The sequence below is a fragment of the Denticeps clupeoides genome, chromosome 17 (genome assembly GCF_900700375.1).
Source record: "Denticeps clupeoides chromosome 17, fDenClu1.1, whole genome shotgun sequence".
In the NCBI taxonomy this organism is placed as follows: domain Eukaryota; kingdom Metazoa; phylum Chordata; class Actinopteri; order Clupeiformes; family Denticipitidae; genus Denticeps; species Denticeps clupeoides.
Genome location: NC_041723.1, coordinates 19,748,369 through 19,769,180, shown reverse-complemented (window position 1 = coordinate 19,769,180; position 20,812 = coordinate 19,748,369). Strand labels below are relative to the sequence as shown.

Sequence of the window (20,812 nt, the reverse complement as noted above, 5' to 3'; positions counted from 1 at the left end):
TGACATTTCATCTTGGATGGCAGCCCATCATTTAAAACTCAATCCCACCAAAAGAAAACTAATATTCATTCCAGCAGATTCTTCTCCGGATCAGGATCTTGATTTCTACCGAGACAACTTGCAGAATTCTCCTTCTGCAACTGCACACAACCTTAAGAGTATCTATAGACAACAAACTACTTCTCGCCTCACATCTCCAATCTGCCCTGCTCATATAGATCCCTTCTCTACAATATCAGACAGATCCACCCTTATCTATCATCACAGGCCACCCAGATACTCGTTCAACTATCGGATATTTCTGTACTCGAGTTCCCTGTCAATGTTTCCTTCGAGTACTTCAATTATCGGATAAATCATACTGAGCGGTGTCTTGGTGTCCGTGGAGTCACCTGCAACGGTTGGAGTCGGAAACCCCTCGCGTCTCGTAAACGGCAGTTGCATAACGATGTCTGGGAGCATAGGTGCTTAGGTACATGTCATCATTGCAGTCTGTCACTCGTGGGGCTCCCCTCCTGGGTCTGTCATGAACTCCGCCAGTAGTTCTGTGTCTTGAAGCAAGCCTGCTGATGACACTTTGAGACACACCAAGTTCACAAGCAGCATCTGACTTCCTGCCACCGACCCGAAGGCGCGCCATGGCCAGGTGACATTGCTCGTCCGTTAAGTGACGTTGTGTGTTCCTGGATGTTTGAATTTTGAACTCGGTTTGACTTACTGACAATACCAGCTTTTTCTACCCACAGAATGTTAAAATTGATGCCGTATTGAGAAAGGTTGTCTTGGTATTTGCCCCAATATAAGGCACACTTGTACACAAAGAGACCAGTACATGGAAAACACAAAATGAGGTGTGTCTATCACCCCAATACAATTGCCTCCCTATTCCAAAAATGTTTAAAGTGAAGTAAACACTATATATATATATATGACAGTCTCTCCCTAACTTATTGTGAGTAGTGTATTTTGGCTCTACAGTTTTGCTGTAAATAATTTCTGTGTATAATTTCAATTATATTATTCAGCTTTCTCAAACAGCAAGTAATCAGTTTTAGAAGTTATCATAACCTCTCTCGCTCTCTCTCTCATTCTGTCGCGTGAGCATGTGATGTAAATATTAATGTCTCGCATGTATGCTTTTGTTTGTCTAGTTTTTGTAATATTTTATGTAATACTGCAGGCACCCATATGGGAGATTCCAGGAACTTCCAGGAGACTTGACATATCAGGCAACTGCATGTCTTGTGTCTCCCCCACAAATGATGCAAACTTCTGCCATTTTATCCATTTTTTCTCGAACATGCATCAAGATTGTATAAATGCCAAGCACCTAAATGCCCATAACACAGGCTTCAAATCAGCTGGCAATCACTTGGAAAAGAGCACTTCATAGAAGGATGCTTTTGTTGTTTTTGATGCAACAATTTACGCACCAATATCTTTATTTTCTGCCATTGCTATACAGCGAAAAATAAACCACGGCACCTTAAAACTAAAAGTCTGTAAAACAATGATACCGGTGCTGTACAGTATTCTACATAGCAGGAGTGATACGGTAACAGATTTACTTTGATGACTAATTACCTTGAGGCAACAATTTACAACCCTCATCTAGACTCTTCTCTGTCTTGGCCACTAGGTGGTGGAATGTACTTCCCCTTGAGGTCAGAACAGCACAGTCACTGAGTATTTTCAAACGGCAGCTTAACTGATCTACAAAGATTTTAAATTTGGCTGTGTACTAATAACCCAGTAAGCAAAAGAAGGATGGTCTACAAAAAAGGTGTGAGGTGATGTCTTAACCTGACATAGAACCCAAAGATGCAGCAAAGCAAAAAGAACTTTTTACCATACAAGAAAAGGACAGATCCACAAGATTCAATATTAAATCTGTTGACTCTCCCCCACGGGCCTACAGACAGGAAAGGGAGCGTGTGCTGTCTGACCAGGACTTGATGTTGGTTTATTCCAGGTCAGGACAGAGGAACATCTGACCCATAAAGCTGAACTCTGCCACAGCTAGTGCTACCTTACATTTTGATTGGCTATGGACTGGCCACACCTCTGTACATGGAAATGTACCATAGTGTCTTGTTTACAAAACATCATGGAACAAGATGTCAACATTTGATTATAGAACAATCAAGTCACTCAATTAATCTGTAATTAGTATTAGATTTACTACAGTCATTCATGAATGTGTTGTTTTAGTTTTTATTGTTGTTTGTTTTTGCTTATTCCTTCATTCTATCCAGAATTGAAGTACTGGTACTAGTACTGGTTGTGTGCGTGATGTAATGTGATATTTTTAAAATCTCTAATAATAATAATAATAAAAATGTTATGTCCCTAGTGCTAGGGCCATTGTGGTTTGTGTTCTCTGCTGTGTGTTACTGTTTCCCTTTTAGGTACTTGAGGGGACAGGCTTGGTGATTGGACACTCTGCCCATGCAATCATGTGAAGTCTGCAGGATGCATGCAAGGACGCCTTAATCACAAAGATGGCGGCCTAGGAGGATCGGGATTCGAACCGGCAACCTTCTGATGATGGGGCTGCTTCCTTAACCGCTAGGCCACCACTGCCCTAAAGAGATTGCTGAACCTACTAAAATTGGGTTAAAAACAGTTCAACACATTATTAAAACTGGAGGAACAGTGGGGAAGCATCATCTTCCCTGAAGAAACGTGGTCAGAACAAAATCTTGAATGAATCACCGAAACTTTTGGTGAAATGAGATCCTGAAACATGAACAGCTGGGTAGCTTTCAGCAAACCACTGGTTAGTGCTAGAAAGTCATGTGTTCTGATGAGTTGCTGCACTTGGTCAGGTCGAGGTTCAGCAATGTTCCGTCCCCAAAGAATGAGGTCAGCTGACGATTGCTGTCTATGTAAATATAGTCAGTGGGGTTCCTAGCTGATAATTCTGTAGATATTATAATAATGATCGGGTTAGTGACCAGAAGACGGATGTCTCACTGTCGCCTAACATTTACTTACTTTGCTGTAGCAGTAATACAACCTTGAAATCATCTGTCCTGGCGCCCTGTGGTCTGCTTGGCAGAATCGAGGCTCAGCAGCAGGTGGTACATCCTGGCCCTGCAGAGTGCCTTCCATGCCCTTGGCTGTCTTTGGAGGTGAGCTGTCCTCACAGGGCCATCTGCACCCCCCCCCAAACTGAACGTGAGTTTGCAGTAAGGTGCAGGGTGCTGACTAATGTATAGCTGGTGATTTTGTGGCTTGTGTCTCATGCTACAAATTGTTTGTCCTTAGCGCGGAGTTAATGAAGAGATCCTCAGTTTTCCTTTTAAGCCTCTTAGTACATATGGAACAGTGAGAAACATAATCAAATTCATTTATTCAGACTGAATCAACAGCGAGCATCCAGCAGTAAGAGGCACCAGGAATTCATTTCAAATAGAGGCTTGAATGTCCTCACACTGGAAGTATAAGAAGACACATTATCATGGAGAAAAAAAATGTCCATTAATAAAAGCAGTTCATTAGACATGAGGAAGGATTCCACTCTTCATTAAAAAAAAACATCCAGGACGAGCAAACCTCCAGCAGCCAGTGCAATACTAAAAAGCACTAGAAGGTGGTGAATTGCATTTGTTACTTTGTTTTAATACCTATAGAGAGCTAAAAGTGCTCTGGTGTTCAGCTATGTGGTCTTCAGTGTTGTACAGATGTTGGTAAAGAGTAAACATTATTCGCTCCCAGTGTAAAACAACTCATCATATGAGATCCATGTGATCCGGAAGAGGTCAGGTCTGTGGCCCAGGAAGACGAGGTTAGATGTGCTCTTCTTTTCCTCAGTTTGTGCACACATACACTCACCATACACATTGTGCTGCCAGGGAAGGAGAAAGACTCCATGCTGGACTAATGCTGGAGACACACACACACCTGTGGGGGGTAGAGACATACAATCAATCAGGGAATGTAGACACACTTGAAGCTGCTTTAAACTAAACCAAAATGCCTCTGATTTGATTCATTTAGTCTGTAAAGGCCTTCAGTTCAACAAGAACATATATAACTTCCAATAAAATGAACATGCATGTTGTCTCTTTTAACAGGGAGTCTAAACCTTATTGCTTAATCAGAATATAAAAAAAAGATATATACTCTGCTGCAACTAAGAATACTGTACAACAGCCCAAAGCTGAATGTTTTGTCCAAAAATCTGGAATAAACACACAGAAATGGTTGAACACAAGAGTCAGAGAAAAAAGCTTAATGGGACAATGCAATGACAGAGCTGTCCTGAAGATCGTTTCAGTGATCCTCTCATTAGCACAAGTGAGAGTGTTGGGAAGCACAAGGCTTCATTGTTCTTCCAACATTATTCAAATAAAGTTCCAACAGCAACTTCTCTCAACCATCCAAGAACAGGGGCAGTGGTGGCCTGGCGGTTATAGATGCAGCACCGTAATCAGAATCCCAAACCTCCAAGGTGCCACTGAGCAAAGCGCCGTCCCCACACTCTGCTCCCCGGGTGCCGGTCATAGCTGCCCACTGCTCACCAAGGGTGATGGTTAAATACAGAGGACACATTTTGCTGTGTCACCGTGTGCTATGCTGTAGTTTATCACAATGACAATCACTTCACAGTTTGGTGAAGAACAATGCCTTTTCCAGCATGATGGAGCATGAAGTGGCTCAGAGAACAAAACATTGAAATTTGCCAGGAAACTCGGACCTTAATCCAAATGAACTTGGTCAATCCTCAAGAGGCGGGTGGATAATCAAAAACCCACAAATTCTGACAAACTCCTAGCACTGATTATGAAGGAACCGGTCGCCATCAGTCAGGATTTGGACCAGAAGCTGATTAACAGCATGCCAGGCGAAACACTGCAAAAAACTTTGCATAAACTTGATGTAATTGTAATTTCATTGTCAATTGGCCACGACAGTAAAAATCTGAGGAAAAAAATGAAATTAGTCCATTTTGAAATAAAGCTGTAACATAACAAGAATCAGGTTAACAACACACACATAAGGTAGTGACAAACTCACATCTAGTGGTCCTTTCTGACACAACAGTCAAAGAATAAACTCACAAAAAAAAAACACAATCAGCCAAATAATAGGATCTCTGTGCCATGGATCACTGCAGATCATTCAGCAGCTATCCCACAATATCCCCACACCTTCAATGTGCACAATTCGAATAAACTACACAATATGAACAAACTAATTTTAGGGTTTCCACACATAAAACCCTCCACAATCACACCAGAGAAAGAGCAGAGTTTAAAACGCAAGTCAGCTGGTCATCCCTTCGCCTTCCAAGCCCTCCGTACAGGCGAGGAATCAGGACCCGAGTGTAGCCAATAGGGCTGAAACGATTATTCGAATAACTCGAATGATTCGATTACAAAAAATATTCGAGGAAAATTCTTTGCCTCGAGGCTTCGTTTAATTCATCACCAAAGTCCATCTATTATCCTATCGCTCCCGCTGAGAATCATTGTTCTACACGGACTGTTTTAACTGACGTGCATTTCAAAGGTCTAAGGATAACAGTACTTTGTCAAATCTACAGCACCTTAACCAAAAGAATCTCCAAGCGGACTCAGAGCTTCTACAAGGTATTTTTTATGATTGCTAACTAACATTAGCGCTTCTTAGAACGTACATTATTTGTGTTATGAGTCGATAGTGACTAGGTATGAGATCTCACTCATGTAATTCATCCCTCCTCATTTCTCCCTCCCGCGTGTATCAAACACACACACACACACACTCTGATAGGTTACATCTCAAAACACGCCTTCCCCATACATAAGGTAGTAATAATAAATACAACAGATGGACAAATCTACATTCATTAGCATATAGATTTACTTTTGGGTGAGTGTATAACATTTGTTGTACATCACGGCACAGTCTTGCACATGCATTGCACACACTTGCACTAACACAAATTCTCTCTCTTTACTTTGCACATAACATTGCACAAAGACAGAAATTCTACCTACCTACCTCATCTGGATACATCTGGAAACTGAACTGTATTGTTTAATTTGGATTACTAGTAATACTTGAATTGTTTATTTATATTTTCTTTTTACTATTTTGTACCTTTATACTTTTTTATCTTTATTCTCAGATGGGCTATAGCAGGGGGTGCACCCCTTTTCCCTTTTTTAAACTAAGGACAAATAGGCTAACCTATGTTTCATAGGTTTTTTCATGTACATCATGAATGTTTCACAGAAAGGTTGATTAAATGGTCTTAGTTCTGGAGCCAGTAACCCAAAGGTTTTAAGCTTTGATCTAATAAAAGTATTGAGTTTGAATAAAAAACTTTTTTTGTGAGGAATAACAGCCAATTGCTTGCTCATTTTAAGAGGATTTTCATGTTGCATAACACACTATTTATAGAGTTGTTTAAAAATGCAAAAGTTATCCGATTAAATCGTTTTAAGAAAAAAAAAAAAAAAAAAAGACAATACTCGATTCCAAAAATGTTCGATAGTTGCAGCCCTAGATTTTAGCAAAATAGCCCTGGTCCACACCTCCAAATTCAAAGCCTCCCATTAAAACTGACTCCAATTAGCTTTTTTGAGGTCATTAACTCAAGGATTCACATCTGTGTACCACTCTAGCAATATCAGTTGCTTGTAGTTGTTCTCAGTAAAGATTTTGTAGAATGGGAGATCCAATGAAGGGTGCAGAATTGCGTTTACCTTGTTAATCTGACTCTATTAATTCTTATCAATGTATTTAACTAATTGTATGTTACCTAGACATAAAGAGGCATGGCACAATAGGAGTTACAGGAATCAACAGTTTCTAATGTGTTTTGGAACACATTCTGATAATTTGGGGTCTAAAAACCATTGCATATGGACAAAATTGGGCCTAAAAGATGTGCACACCTCTTTCTATGCTTACATTCGATCTATAGGAAAAAAAAAAAAAAAAAAAAAAAAAAAAAATCACTGGAATAAAGTATGCATATTTATGGAAACTCTGACCGTATATATTTAATGTGTAATGTGTGCATGTGTGTTATTTTGTGAATATTTTTTTATGTTCTTTTAATACAGTATATTGTAGAGAGATGCAGAAAGACGCGATGTTCTGACGCGAACTTGCTTTTTGTACAGAATACACTTTGCACAGAAAATCTCTTGGGTGTCAGCTCATCATTTGTGGTTCAAGAAACGAAATAAAAAAGTTACACAACACAGAAGAAGAACCGCTACACTATGATGACTTTCACCTTGATATTTAGCGTGGATGTATACCTAGCCGAATTGCACTGTAGGGGGCGAGAACGAGTCTTCGAACTGTGAAATGACCACATCAAACGTGATGTGGTAACATGGATGCAGCTATTTAACTGAATAAACAGTTGGTAAACACAAGTACATCTTATTGAACATAATTTATTTTCATCACCAATTTTCATAGTAGAACAGCTTTCTCAAGCAGTTTGTGATGCATTTTGGAAACAGGAGATGAGCCCCTGGTCTAATGCGCCACCTGGCTTGAGAAACCCGTTCTCAAAGACTTACTTTTAGTCATTATTTGGGTAGCACACATATTCTGAATGCCTTCAGCAGAATTCAAATGAGCCATTTTAATGTAGATTAATTTAAAATATAGATTAATCTAGATTAAGAAAATTAATCTATGCCGACCTCTATTTTTTTGCATGAGATTTATTGTACAATTTCAGCTGGGTGTTTACCCCACAACAGGAAATGACCAGGAAAAATCACACAGTGTGCGCCCAGTCTAGGGCTCGTAGCCGGGCTTTTAAAAAGCTGTTTGAGAGCATGATTTATAAAGCATATATTGCATGCAGGAAGCTTGCACATGCTTTCATAAATCTGACATTTTCTTTGCATATGTCATTTTTGTCTTTTGATCACAGTTTACCTACACTTTTAGTTCTACACAAAGTTTTATGAATGAGACCACTAGTCTTTTTGTGACCTCTGACTGTCTCTCCAGGTCTGTGTGTGTGCTATTTCTACACCCACTTTGCTGCTGTGCACTGCAGTCTTCAGGGAGTTCCTTCTCAGCATATGCAAATGAATCATTTTTAATGGCTGCACTCTGCTCATGGAGCAGGGACCTAACACACCATCACAACGCAGAGCTCAATGCCAGAGCCTTGGGGACACCCAGGCAGAATGTGGCATTGGAGAGCCTGGTGAGCAGCCTGGCATGGGCAGATTGTGTGAGACAGGGTCTAAATATGTATATTTTTATAAATATTGAATTGCCTTACATACTGTGTACTCTACTGGAGATATGCGGAAATATTCTCCCCTGCCTCTCTTCTTCTTCATCATCTTCTCTGCAGCCTGATTCTGCTGCAGTGCAGAGGGACTCCCATTATGGCAGCTCTGCCCTCTGCTTTGCGTTAAAGGGACCTGTGATCATTTGTGGTAGACATCTCAGTGATTTACGTTCTGAGGAGGAGAGCAGTGAAAGCAGTGGTGATGAAGCGTGAATGATGCCCACCCCAGTGTGGGGAGGAGAATCTGGTTTCAGTCCATAAATATTTAATCAGCTGCAGCCCTGGAAAAAGAGCGAGAGAACCAGGTACAGGGAGAACCTCCTGATGAGTTAAGCTGGAGCATCATGGACTAGTGCTATTCTTGAAATGGACTCTTGCTGCGTGTCCAGATGCACTTGCTGCTGCGGTGTCTCTAAGAAAACCTCTAATGATCCCAGTAATCAAATTAAATCATCACTCGTCTGTGTTAATGCTGATATCTGTGCTACAGAATGTCGGGGGGACAGTATGTGTGTCTTCAGTGGTTTTAATTTGTTTCACTTGCCATATTCATTTTGTACTTACGAAACTTATTCCCAAACAACTTTTGGAATGTGAAAGTGAAGTGATTGTCATTGTGATACACCGCAGCACAGTGTCTGTGTAGACAACGGCAAACTCCTACCCGGAGCGGTGCTGTACTCCTATCAGACCGTCACAGTCGCTACTTTAAGTATATCGCTGACAGAACATTACTAAGCAACGTCATTATGATATGATAATGTTCTGCACTGCACTGCAGAATCGTCCACGTCTGCATTGCAGTGCATCGATGCTGAGATTCATTACAACTCTAGTACCTATAGAACTACTTTTCAGTTATTTCATTGAAATAATGAGGATCCACAGGGTGGTGCTCAGTAATGGCATTCACACTGATTCATATTTATGAGTTTAGTCAACGTGGGCGTCTGCTTGAAAGAAGAAGAGGAATTTACTAAAAGAATGCCATTTTTAGAAGGACCCAGATAGTGTCCAGATCTTAAATCCAAAAGAAATCTTGTAGTGTCACAGGGGACAGGAGATGGCTTGCAAAGACAATTGGCCAAATACTTATTTTGCATTAATTAAAGGTCCCCAATTATGACTATGTATTTATTTTTGCTTTTATATCGGTCTTGTTGGTCTCCTAATTCTGTATCTGAAGTCTTTTTTTTTTTAAATTCAGCCTTGGTGCAGAATTACAGCCACTTTGATCCAGTCCCACAATGAGATTTCCCCAGAATGCGCCATTTCGGTGTCTGTAGCTTTAAATGCTAATTAGGAGGAGAGAGGCGGGACATGGAGGAGAGCGGCCAATAGAAGTTGGGCAGGCATTCACCGAAATGACGTCAACACCATTCACCAACCACAATGTTTGACACGGACAGGAAGTGATGTTGTGCCGCTCTCTGAACAGTGAAGCAGAATGGCCAAAGCACTCTTTGACTCAGTCAGATTGAGTTCGGAATGGTCCAAGATCTAATAGACTCGCACTGTAGCTTTACATTTACATTTACAGCATTTATCAGACGCCCTTTTCCAGAGCGACTTACAATCAGTAGTTACAGGGTCAGTCTCCCTGGAGCAACTTAGGGTTAAGTGTCTTGCTCAGGGACACAATGGTAGTAAGCGGGATTCGAACCCAGGTCTTCTGGTTCATAGGCAAGTGTGTTACCCACTAGGCTACTACCACCCTGTAGCTGTTACATTCATTACATACATTAATAAAAAAAATGTTCTGAAGAATCTTGGCAGCAAAATCTAATTTTCATGTGATGCCTCTGTCAGAAACTGACATTTGTTCCTGGGAATCTTGTAAGATGGGAGTCATATTCACTGCATATTTGTCCCATCCCAGGAATGGGATATGGCTGGAGTCATTCTCTCAGGACTGGGACGTACATGTCTTTCATGGAGTGGAAAGGCTCCTGTCTCACTCATTGATACTAAATCTATCAAAGGAACGGACGATTTCTGTGTGTCTCATTTTTCCAGCATATTGCATTCAGTTTCCTTGCACCGTATTAGAAGTAGCACTTTGGGCGTGTTCACAGTGCATCAGTCACTTGAATAATCGGCATGTGACGTCCACTGACTGACTCTGTGTGAGGAATGGAGGAGAAATGGAGGAGATGGATGCTGTACTCCTGGGTTTGTGATGTATTGACAGGATGGGGTTTAAATCGTCCAGAATGAGCAAGTAGTGTGTGTGTGTGTGTGTGTGTGTGTGTGTGTGTATGTGTCTGGGCGAGAGAGCTGTCAATCACTTTTAAAGAAATATGTCAAGTTCAGTGTCCGAGTACACTAAGAAGGGCTGGGTGATCCAGACAAGGTGGATCGCTGCTTATCTTTTTTGTTGTTGTTGTTTGGAGGCAGCTCCTCTGACTGAGTTTTTCTAGTCAGGACGGGAATCGGATCGCTCATGTGACCCAGCCTAGATCTGGTTACTGCATTTTCCTGCCTACCGTGCACTTTCCTTGGCTGAGCATTGTGCTGTGCTAATCCGGCTCATTTGCCAGTTGGAGCGGTCCATGACCCCCTGCCAACCACCCCACACCTCCCCCCAGCATCCAGAAAGACTAAACCAGCTAATTGTTCCTCTGTTGTTGAGGCCATAAATCGGATTGGCCGATATAATCTGATCTCTCTTTGTGCTGCTGGCATGTTACTGTCGCTGGAAACGTGGTGTTTTGGCTTGTTCTGCGGCTTCGCAAGGCGACCGTGAGGGCAGAGCTCTGGTCCACCACTTAACATTCTTCTGATTGTGGTGCAGTTCATTTCAACACATTCCTTTCCTTCTGTAGTTGCCCCACAGGAGTTGGTTTGAAGACTGGACCATATTATACTATTTAATAATCTATTTCTGCATTCATGTTCTTGTGGGGGGGGGGTTGGTTCAGAAAAGTTTGAGAACTTAATTTCTAATTGGATTGTAATTTTGTTTTTCAGTCTGTTGAAAGCTTGTGATAAATACCTGGGTGGACCTGGCCACTAGGGCTGCAACTATCGAATATTTTTGGAATCGAGTATTCTGTCTTTTTTTTATTATTATTATTAATTAAATCCATTAATCGGATAACTCATACTTTTGCATTTTTAAACAACTCTATAAATAGTGTGTTATGCAACAATCCTCTTAAAATGAGCAAGCAATTGGCTGTTATTCCTCACAAAAAAAGTTTTTTATTCAAACTCAATACTTTTATTAGATCAAAGCTTAAAACCTTTGGGTTACTGGCTCCAGAACTAAGCCCATACCCCCTGCTATAGCCCATCTGAGAATAAAGATAAAAAAGTATAAAGGTACAAAATAGTAAAAGGAAAATATAAATAAACAATTCAAGTATTACTAATAATCCAACTTAAACAATACAGTTCAGTTGTGTCCAGATGAGGTAGGTAGGTAGAATTTCTGTCTTTGTGCAATGTTATGTGCAAAGTAGAGAGAGAGAATTTGTCTTAGTGCAAGTGTGTGCAATGCATGTGCAAGACTGTGCCGCTGTGATGTACAACAAAAGTAAATCTATATGCTAATGAATGTAGATTTGTCCATCTGTTGCATTTATTATTACTACCTTATGTATGGGGAAGGCGTGTTTTGAGATGTAACCTATCAGAGTGTGTGTGTGTGTGTGTGTGTGTGTTTGATGCACGCGGGAGGGAGAAATGAGGAGGGATGAATTACATGAGTGAGATCTCATACCTAGTCACTATCGACTCATAACACAAATAATGTACGTTCTAAGAAGCGCTAATGTTAGTTAGCAATCTTAAAAAAAATGTTACCTTGTAGAAGCTCCGAGTCCGCTTGGGGATTCTTTAGTCAATGCTACAGCACCTGAACCGAAGTGAACCAGGTCCGTTTTACAGTGTATACACCGCACTACGTTGTACATGCAGCGTAAAATGGTCCCACACTTCAGACATTTTATGCCTTTCACGCACACCGGTATCTTCATTTTCTGCCAATAAATCGCACCTCCTTAAACCTTTGAAATGCACGTCAGTTAAAACAGTCCGTGTAGAACAATGATTCCGGTGCTGCGCAGCTCCGCACTGCGTAGCTCAGCGGGAGCGATACGATAATAGATGGGCTTTGGTGATGAATTATACAAAGCCTTGAGGCAAAGAATTTTCCTCGAATATTTTTTGTAATCGAATCATTCGAGTTATTCTAAAATCCTACTAAAATCCACTCCAATTTTTTTATTTTGCTCTATAGAAAAAGAAAACACCTATGTGAGCCAAGTCTCGCCATCAGCTTTTACAATAACAAATTGTTGATGAACCTTGAAAAGGTTTTAGAAGACTGACTAGAAGAAATGACTAACTTCTGTGTTCATGAGTCAAAAGTCAAAAATGTAAAATATTGAATAAGCAGGGTATTTCTGGCAGAACAGAGGGCATGTATTGGCAAAGATCTCATGATATGATACGTATAATGATGCATGGGTCACAATATGATTATATCACGATGTATTGTGATACTGTACATATTGCAATATTCTACAGTTCACTGAAAATGTAAAAACAGCTGAAACAAGATGCTATGATCGCAAAACATGACAGACCAATTTCAGTTTGCCTGAAATGCCAAGCAGCGCCATCTAAAGGAGTGAAGGTTGTAGTCAAATGCCGACTCACACCTCTGCTGGCCTCACTATCACGATATATCGCTGTATCGATATTTTCTAACACTCCTAATGAAGGATGCTCCTGGTTTGTGAAATGGCACATTGACACTCCACAGTGGTTTTGGGTAAATTTTTATGGACTGATGAGACTAAGATTGAACTTCAGAACAACATCTGGTGTACTGGAAATAATCATGAAAATATCCAAACCATGGTATGGAAGTATGGTCTAGGAAACATCATAATTTGGGACTGCTTTGCTGCATCAAGGCCTGGCCAGCTTGCAATCATTGAAAGGAAGATATGTGTTTTAAAAATATGGCAGGACAATGTGAGTGTGTCTGTACGTCTGAGTGATGAAACAGAAATACACTTTTTGGAGTGTCCAAGTTAGAAACCAGACCTCAAACCACTTGAGATTCTATGGAATGACTTGAAGAGATCCATGTACATGAGCTGATCAAAGAATATGATTGAGTTACAGTAGTCCTGCCAGGAAGAATGGGCTAAAATTCCTCCTGAATGATGTGCAGGTCTGATCCAAAGTAAGTTCAACCAGTTGTTAGTTCCAAGGGTCCACATACCTTTCTCACAATCAACATGAGTTGTTTATGGTTGTTCTCAATATTGAGACATGAAATGCACATTATATGTCAATACCCTTGATTTAAACTGTGATGAGATGTTCATATGATCATAATATCCCAAAAGGGTTCATATTTGTTTTCATGCCACTGTATTTATTCGATTAGTTTATATTACTTATTTGCTGTCTTTTTCCAGGATGAACTAATGTTGGGGAAAAAACCTAAACCTACACTGAAACACAAAGACAGGAGTCATTCTACCCCTATTCCATTTGGAGGTGTGTGTGTGTGTGTGTGTGAGACAAATCATTCTTATAAATAAACCAAAGCACTTATAGAGCCCTTAAGAAGTTCATCATGTGCTCTCCAGATCGCAGGACAGACGGTAAATCAGTAGCCACAGGTCAGTCAGTAATTACACAAGGCTGAGCTGGAGTGCATGTTCTGAGCTAATGGGCAATTGACTACCAACCCTCTGTAATATAGATCAACAATCAATGCGAGGAATGGTTCACTGCTATACCAGTGAGGTTCTGTCACATTGATCCTTTTTAGGGGGGTGGAAGGGGGGGAAACACTGCTGTGGTCAGCCCTGGGCAGTCCGTGCACTACACCCACCCAAGCACATTCAGTTCTCAGGCTCAAATAACACTCACAAACTACAGTACACTACTGCACTATTTACATCACAGTGGAATAGGCCCTGTTCAAAATCAAAACCACACAATTAAGCAGAAGATTAAAGAGTCTTACCCTATTAATGCTCCTGGCACCTAGGCAGGAAGGTGTTTCCAAGTGCTAACAAAAGCTGTTGGGATTAATGAATAAGGCACAGTAGTAATACTATTCCAGCTGTCTGATGTTGGGTCGTAACAGTCCAATGTCTTGCACCTCTGCGTTCCAAAGTATCCCCCGACCACATACAGCTTGTTGCCTGATGCCACCGCATGGCAGCTCATCCTTTTGGAAGTCATGTCCCCAACCCGTGTCCACTGGTTAGCCTCACAATCAAATCGGTAGGCAGAGGCAGCCGTGAACTCGGTGTCGCCGCCCATAATGAATATCTGGCTTCCTAGCACGGCTGCCGCGGTGTAGCGCCATGGTTGTGGGCACTCTGCAGCTATAGTCCATCGATTCTCCACAGGGTCATAGCACTGGACCTTTGAGGCTTTGTCCCGGTGTATGGTCGTACCCCCAAAGACAAAGAGCTTCAGTTTGGCACTAACTACAGCTGCGTTGCTGACACCATCCCTAAGGGGTGCCATCATGGTCCACTTGTTGGTCAGTGGGTCATATCGCTCAACTTGCTTAAGGGACACAGAAGGGGAGGCTGGGAAAACCCCTGCTATAGCAGTATGGCCTCCAACGACATAGAGACAGTTCTCTAACTCTGCTGAGCCATGGCCAAATCGTGCTATCAACATAGGTGCCCCTTTGGACCATTCTTCATGCACCGTGTCATATATCCAAACGTCCTTCGACACGCCATTCTCAGAACCTCGGCCTCCCGTCACATAGACTTTACAGCCAATGGCACATGCACTGAACTCCTTTCTGGGACTGGGAAGATCAGATTTGGGAATGATTTCCTTTGCTTTGTGATCAACTTGGTATATTTTGTCGCACATGAAGGTCTGGCCACCGAGGATGAACAATGTGTGTCCAGCCTTGCGTGGCCGGGCGCATGGGTTGGTGACAACACCGTCGTTCAGCAGAATCTTTTTCTTGCAGTGCATGGCCTCCTCCACAATCTGCCGACCCCTCTTGTCTGACATGACCAGTTCCTCACAGGCTATGGCCTCAATGAGACACTCTGAAGGCAAAAGAGCTAAGCGGACACCCTGAAGCAGCTCAGGCAGGTGGTCCCTCCGACTTTCTAGGTCATACCTCACCCAGCACATCACAGCACTGAAAACAATTTGTTCATCCTCAATCTCCAGCTCATCGCTCAGGATGAGGTCCAGAAGTTTGTCTTTGGAAAGGCTGTAAAAGTCTTCAGTGTCTCTGAGAGCCTCGAAGTGAACCAGGCACATGCGCCAGGAAAGCTCATACAATTGCTTGCACTGGTGTGCATCTGACAGCAGCATCATGCCCAGGCAGTTGGACGAGTGCAGGTTCTTCTCAAGGAACTCTGCCGCAGCATCTCGGATGTCATGAAACTGCAGCATGTCGCCAGCCTCCAACAATGACTCAGCATTCTCCTCGTTAATGATTAGTCGGGACGAGTAGGCGAAGTCTAGCAGCAGTTCGAGCACCTCTGGGTGGACACTGTCATGGAAGTTAACCTTGCTGTCCAGGCTCTCCCGCAGTCCACCACTGAACATGGCCTCAAAGTAACGGCTGCAGGCCGCCAGCACGGCTCGGTGGCAGGGGAAGGAGCGGTCACCGGCCCATAGGGTCACGTCTGTGAACATGCACTGCTTGCGGAGGGTGTTGAGGTGTGTCAAAACGCTGTCTGGATGGGAGGGCTTGTGAAACAGTGAGATGTTCATGGAACCGGTGCTTGTCCGGGACTTGCGGTTCTCATGTACACTGACTGACATTTTTTCAGGCACCACCAAGGATTCAGTCGTCCTGATACCTCGAACTGAAAGGGGAGAAAAGCAAACACATTAGCACCAAGTCAGATCTCTCTTTACTGCATTAACCCAAACAGAAATGCAGGACCATGTAATTCAGATAGAACTTTAACTGGGGAAACTACTACAATATACACACATCCAAAACTTTCTAATTCAGCTAGAACTTTAACTGGGGAAACTACTACAATATACACACAAAAACACACATCCAAAACTTTCTAATTCAGCTAGAACTTTAACTGGGGAAACTACTACAATATACACACAAAAAAAAAACCACATCCAAAACTTTCTAATTCAGCTAGAACTTTAACTGGGGAAACTACTACAATATACACACAAAAAAAAAACACACATCCAAAACTTTCTAATTCAGCTAGAACTTTAACTGGGGAAACTACTACAACATACACACAAAAACACACATCCAAAACTTTCTAATTCAGCTAGAACTTTAACTGGGGAAACAACTACAACACACACACAAAAAACACACATCCAAAACTCAATCTTTTTTTAGCTAAGCAGCTCACAGTTTGCTTGAGTTTGATGAAGAGACCATTGTAGGACAACAAAAAGAAGCTATTTTTATTATTCTGCTGACATTGCATAATCCAAACTCATCCGCTGCCCACTATCAGATGTTGGAGCTTCTATTTCTCTGCCACATCCCTGTGGAACAAAATGCATCTTTTGGCAGCAGTAGCAAAAGAAGTGGAAAAAGCATAAAGTTTCAGGATGTGCTGACATGCATCTCAGCGCTGTGACAGGAGTGTGGGGGTGGTATGAAAGTGGAGGGATCACAGAACCACAGCGAAAACACGATGAGGAACAGAGAGAAAGAGGGTCTATGGAAATGTGGGAGGGGTCGGATGAAACGTTCACATGGCTCAGGGATACCATGCCAGGAGGTGGCAGCAGGCACTTCACTGGTGACACTTACAGCGACAAAACCTGCTGACCCACCCGCAGGCACTGACAGTCAGGATATCAGGGGCAGTCTGCATCGGGAGGTGTGCTGAAAAACCTGTGCTCCTTTCTGAAGGTGTGAGCATTGGTCAAGGGGAAAAAAAAAAAAAAAAAAAAAGTTCGTTTTATGAAACAGTAGTGGGCCATGTGTCTATTATATTCATGCTCAGGAAACACTTCATTTACACAAAGTATATGCAAATGTATTTGCTGAACCAAAGTTCATTCATTGTCTTGCAGTGTCATGTTGACCGCGTTCATAGCTGTACGGTCATTTTTTCTGATTCTACTACTCGGCTAAGAGCTTTCTTGGATTTCCTTTTGATTTCCTGTCATAAGCAGATAAAAAAAATGTAATTGTTTCCGTTTGTACAAATGTGTTCCCCTCAATTCTAACTACGTATAACAGATTTTGATTAGTGCAGCGCTAAATTCTAGATGTGTGGCTTGTTCACCAACAAGTCGGTCAGTCTTCGGATGATTAAACAAATAACCACACACCATCAAAAAAGGGTCATTACTGTATCTCGCTTAGTCTATTTATGAGAATCCTGAGAATGTCCAGCTCATGTTTAACACATATCACCAGTTACCCACAGTGTCTTTTTTTATGATAATGACAGGTGATTTTTTTTTTTTTTGTGAAAAGTCATTCCAAAACATTCCAAAGGAAAGCAAATGACTAAAGTTAAGGTCAAATCCTGGGATTGACTGTTCTAATCCCACCAGACAAACAGTGGTGCATCACATTTACAGAGAAAGTCAAACACAGACAAAATATGGGGTTAGCTATTCTGCTTTTCATTGTCTTTATACCAATTCCATAGGATACTGATGTCTGAACAATACTTTATTTGATACCAGTAATGTTAGATCTGTACACATGTGCGGTGAACAACCATTTTCTGAACAGGTGGGCTGTAAAAAGCGGATATTTAGACATTATGTATGGCCAATACCGCAAGGCCCTATTTGAATAGCAACCTCAGGCAAGAGCTGTGCATGGGCTATTCAACAGGGCCTGTGCTAAAGTTCTTCAGCCACCTCAAGCCCATCACCTATAGCAACAGTTACTCCAACCAGCCCTTGCCATGAGCAGTCGCCTACAATCACCCTGGCATTCGTGTGGATGTGAAAGACACCTTCATTGTGATGCCATCGAGGAAGTCAACAGCAGCGTTCTCCCTCTGTTCTTTCCCTGAAAATCCTGCATTCCACGAGCCTTTCAGCAAGTGTGTTGGTATTCCACAGCCTCCCCACATTCAAAAACCGCCTGGGGGTGGAGGCTTTCTTTCTTCTTCACCCCCTTTACAGAGGCCTGCATCTCCCCTCCTTGTTGGCCATTCAGGACAGATTAACAGCAGGCGGGAAGTCTGTCGTAACAATGAAGAACTATCGGGCCAACGGGAGAGGAGATGGGCCGAATAAACCTCATGGTGGAGTGGAGAGGGCTGTGAGAAATCAGGGATGCCTTAAACATTCACAGCTCTCATGATAATGTTCAAATGATTAAAGTTCCACAGACCTCTAGAATTTGACATGCAAAACAGTATCCCCAACATCCTGACATTTCCCCCCACTTCTATTCTGAATCAATAATAAAAAAATACTTTTATTGTCTTGATCACCATGGTTACAGATGGAAGTCAAATTCAAATGAGGCTGTGAACAAGCATGATTCAGTCTCTCTCACACATCTCTCACCTGCTTTTAATGACTCACGCTGCCAGTAAAGAAAAGCATGAAACAAGGAGCAGCAGAGAATCCTTGCAGGTTCTCAAGCCAGAAATCTGCTTTTGGCCTGAAGTAGTTACACTCTGATGGCACATAAAACTGGCAAGTGTACTTACTCCGACCTATGACCTATAACGCTGTGCAACCCCAGAAAAGAACAGCAGAACATCAACAGCAGCCACAACATTAACAAAAGCCTTGCTGTCTTATTTATTTTACATTTAAATAGCATTAATAAAAGTTCATGTGTTAAATGCTCTGTTAACTTCCCAGTGAAGACATTTCAGACTTTAACCCTCTGAATTACAGTGGGTTTGATAGGGAGGTAGTAGCAGGTTTACATTTACAGCATTTACCAGACGCCCTTATCCAGAGTGACTTACAATCAGTAGTTACAGGGACAGTCCCCCCCCTGGAAACACTCAGGGTTAAGTGTCTTGCTCAGGGACACGATGGTAGAAAGTTGGGTTTGAACCTGGGTCTTCTGGTTCATAGGCGAGTGTGTTACCCATGATTCAGTCTCTCTTGGCTACTAGCAGCAGGTTCAAACCCCACTTACTACCATTGTGTCCCTGAGCAAGACTGTCTCCAGTGGGACTGTCCCTGTAAGGCGCTCTGGATCAATGCTAAATGCCAATGCTCAGTGGCATCTCAGCAGATCGGGCAGTCAGCAAGGGCCAGATGCTTTAATAGAAACGATCATTACGCATATAAAAAATTTGCTTTCTGCATTTGCATTAAAAGAAGGATGGTTAATTTCAGGCAAATAACCGCAAATCGATTTCCACATAATTCGCATATGTCATTCCTTCCTGATAACATTTTGCGTTTTTTCAAATAATTAAAAAATATATACTTCAATCATTTAGATATGCAGCATCAATCAATCAATCAATCAGTAAATATCCTGAGCGGTGAGAAAAAGGAGTGAAGATAATAAAAGGTGAACTCCACCATTCCAGAGACATGCTGCTGTGTCAGCATTACGCGAACAGAAGGAATTTGTACTGCCATCAGAAACAGTCTCGCCGTTTCCACAAGTGGACGAGACCGTGGGAACTACCGCCACGAGTGGAACGGGGTTAGGGACCGTACACACAAACCCACGTGTACAAAACGGAGCAGAAGCGTGGAGGACTTCCATCTAAACCCGGCCGAGAAGCGAACAAAGCCAGCTGGCCCGAGGCCCTGGGCGACACCCGGAGCTGCAGGAACAGCCGTAAAGACGTACGTGAGTGGGGGGTTAGAGGAACGTCCACGTGTAGCGCAGGTTCCCTCTCATTATCTCGGCCTCCGCACCTCAGCGCCGCTCCGTCTCCGTTCGTGCTCATCCAGGAAAAATCCCCAAGCGCCTCCACCAGCGTGGGTCCGGGTCTGAGTGGTTGGCAGGTCTCTCGCCCAATCCTGACCAGCCGCTGGCTGGAAATAAGCGCCCGTCCAATGGAGATCGAATACCGCAACTGTAGGCGGGCTTTTTCTGAAACCTCGACCAATCAAAGGGGAGACGTACTGGCGGTTGATTCTCAACGATGAAACCTTTCAAAACAGAGAGGTCCCTGTTGTTAAACCTACCGACAAAACGGAAGATATATAAATGCAAATTCTACAGGACTAAAATTAATAATCTAATAATCCATAGTTATGTTCAAGAACACACAGAGAAAAATGAAAAAGAAAGAGAATTTATTTTATGACGGAGTGTGGATCCCTCTGGTGGTCCATTTGAAGGATAGTGTCAAGATACTTAAGATTTCATACAAGCTGGCCCACCATGCAGTGAAACGCATTATGACTTACGAATCAAATGGATTAAAAACGAAGGATAAAAGAGTAAAATAATTTAAAGCAATTAATATTTAAAATACGATGATGACAAACTATCTGGTGCAGTTTTGCACTATTTACATATTTAATACTGTTCTCCCAAACACCCTAGGCAGGTTTTAAATATTAAATGAATGATACATATTTAATTAAGTTAAGTATTTGAACTTATGAAATATGCACAGTGTTTTGGGT

At 42.1% G+C, this 20,812-nt stretch overlaps 1 protein-coding gene across 3 annotated transcripts; it reads right to left on the bottom strand.

The window, feature by feature from the left end:
- Positions 1-3,338: 3,338 nt before the first annotated feature.
- Positions 3,339-20,166, bottom strand: enc2 (ectodermal-neural cortex 2). 3 transcript variants are annotated; one of them, XM_028958614.1, is made up of 4 exons: positions 20,025-20,163; positions 17,034-17,129; positions 14,262-16,095; positions 3,339-3,906 (listed from the first exon to the last, which is right to left on the bottom strand). In XM_028958614.1, the coding sequence occupies exons 1-3, from the start codon at positions 20,122-20,124 to the stop codon at positions 14,282-14,284; spliced, it is 2,010 nt and encodes a 669-aa protein (XP_028814447.1). In that variant the 5' UTR covers positions 20,125-20,163; the 3' UTR covers positions 3,339-3,906; positions 14,262-14,281. The 3 variants fall into 3 exon arrangements, with proteins under 3 accessions (XP_028814447.1, XP_028814449.1, XP_028814448.1); XM_028958616.1 differs by having other exon boundaries at positions 17,057-17,129; positions 20,025-20,062; XM_028958615.1 differs by lacking the exon at positions 17,034-17,129 and having other exon boundaries at positions 20,025-20,166.
- Positions 20,167-20,812: the final 646 nt, after the last annotated feature.

Excerpts from the sequence above, each read along its gene's own strand:
- enc2 (XM_028958614.1), bottom strand. The coding sequence starts at position 20,124 with ATGAGCACGAACGGAGACGGAGCGGCGCTGAGGTGCGGAGGCCGAGAT. Across the intron at positions 17,130-20,024 it reads TCCTCTAACCCCCCACTCAC|AAAGGAGCACAGGTTTTTCA; the intron begins GTACGTCTTTAC and ends TCACACCTTCAG. Across the intron at positions 16,096-17,033 it reads GGTCAGCAGGTTTTGTCGCT|TTCGAGGTATCAGGACGACT; the intron begins GTAAGTGTCACC and ends CTCCCCTTTCAG.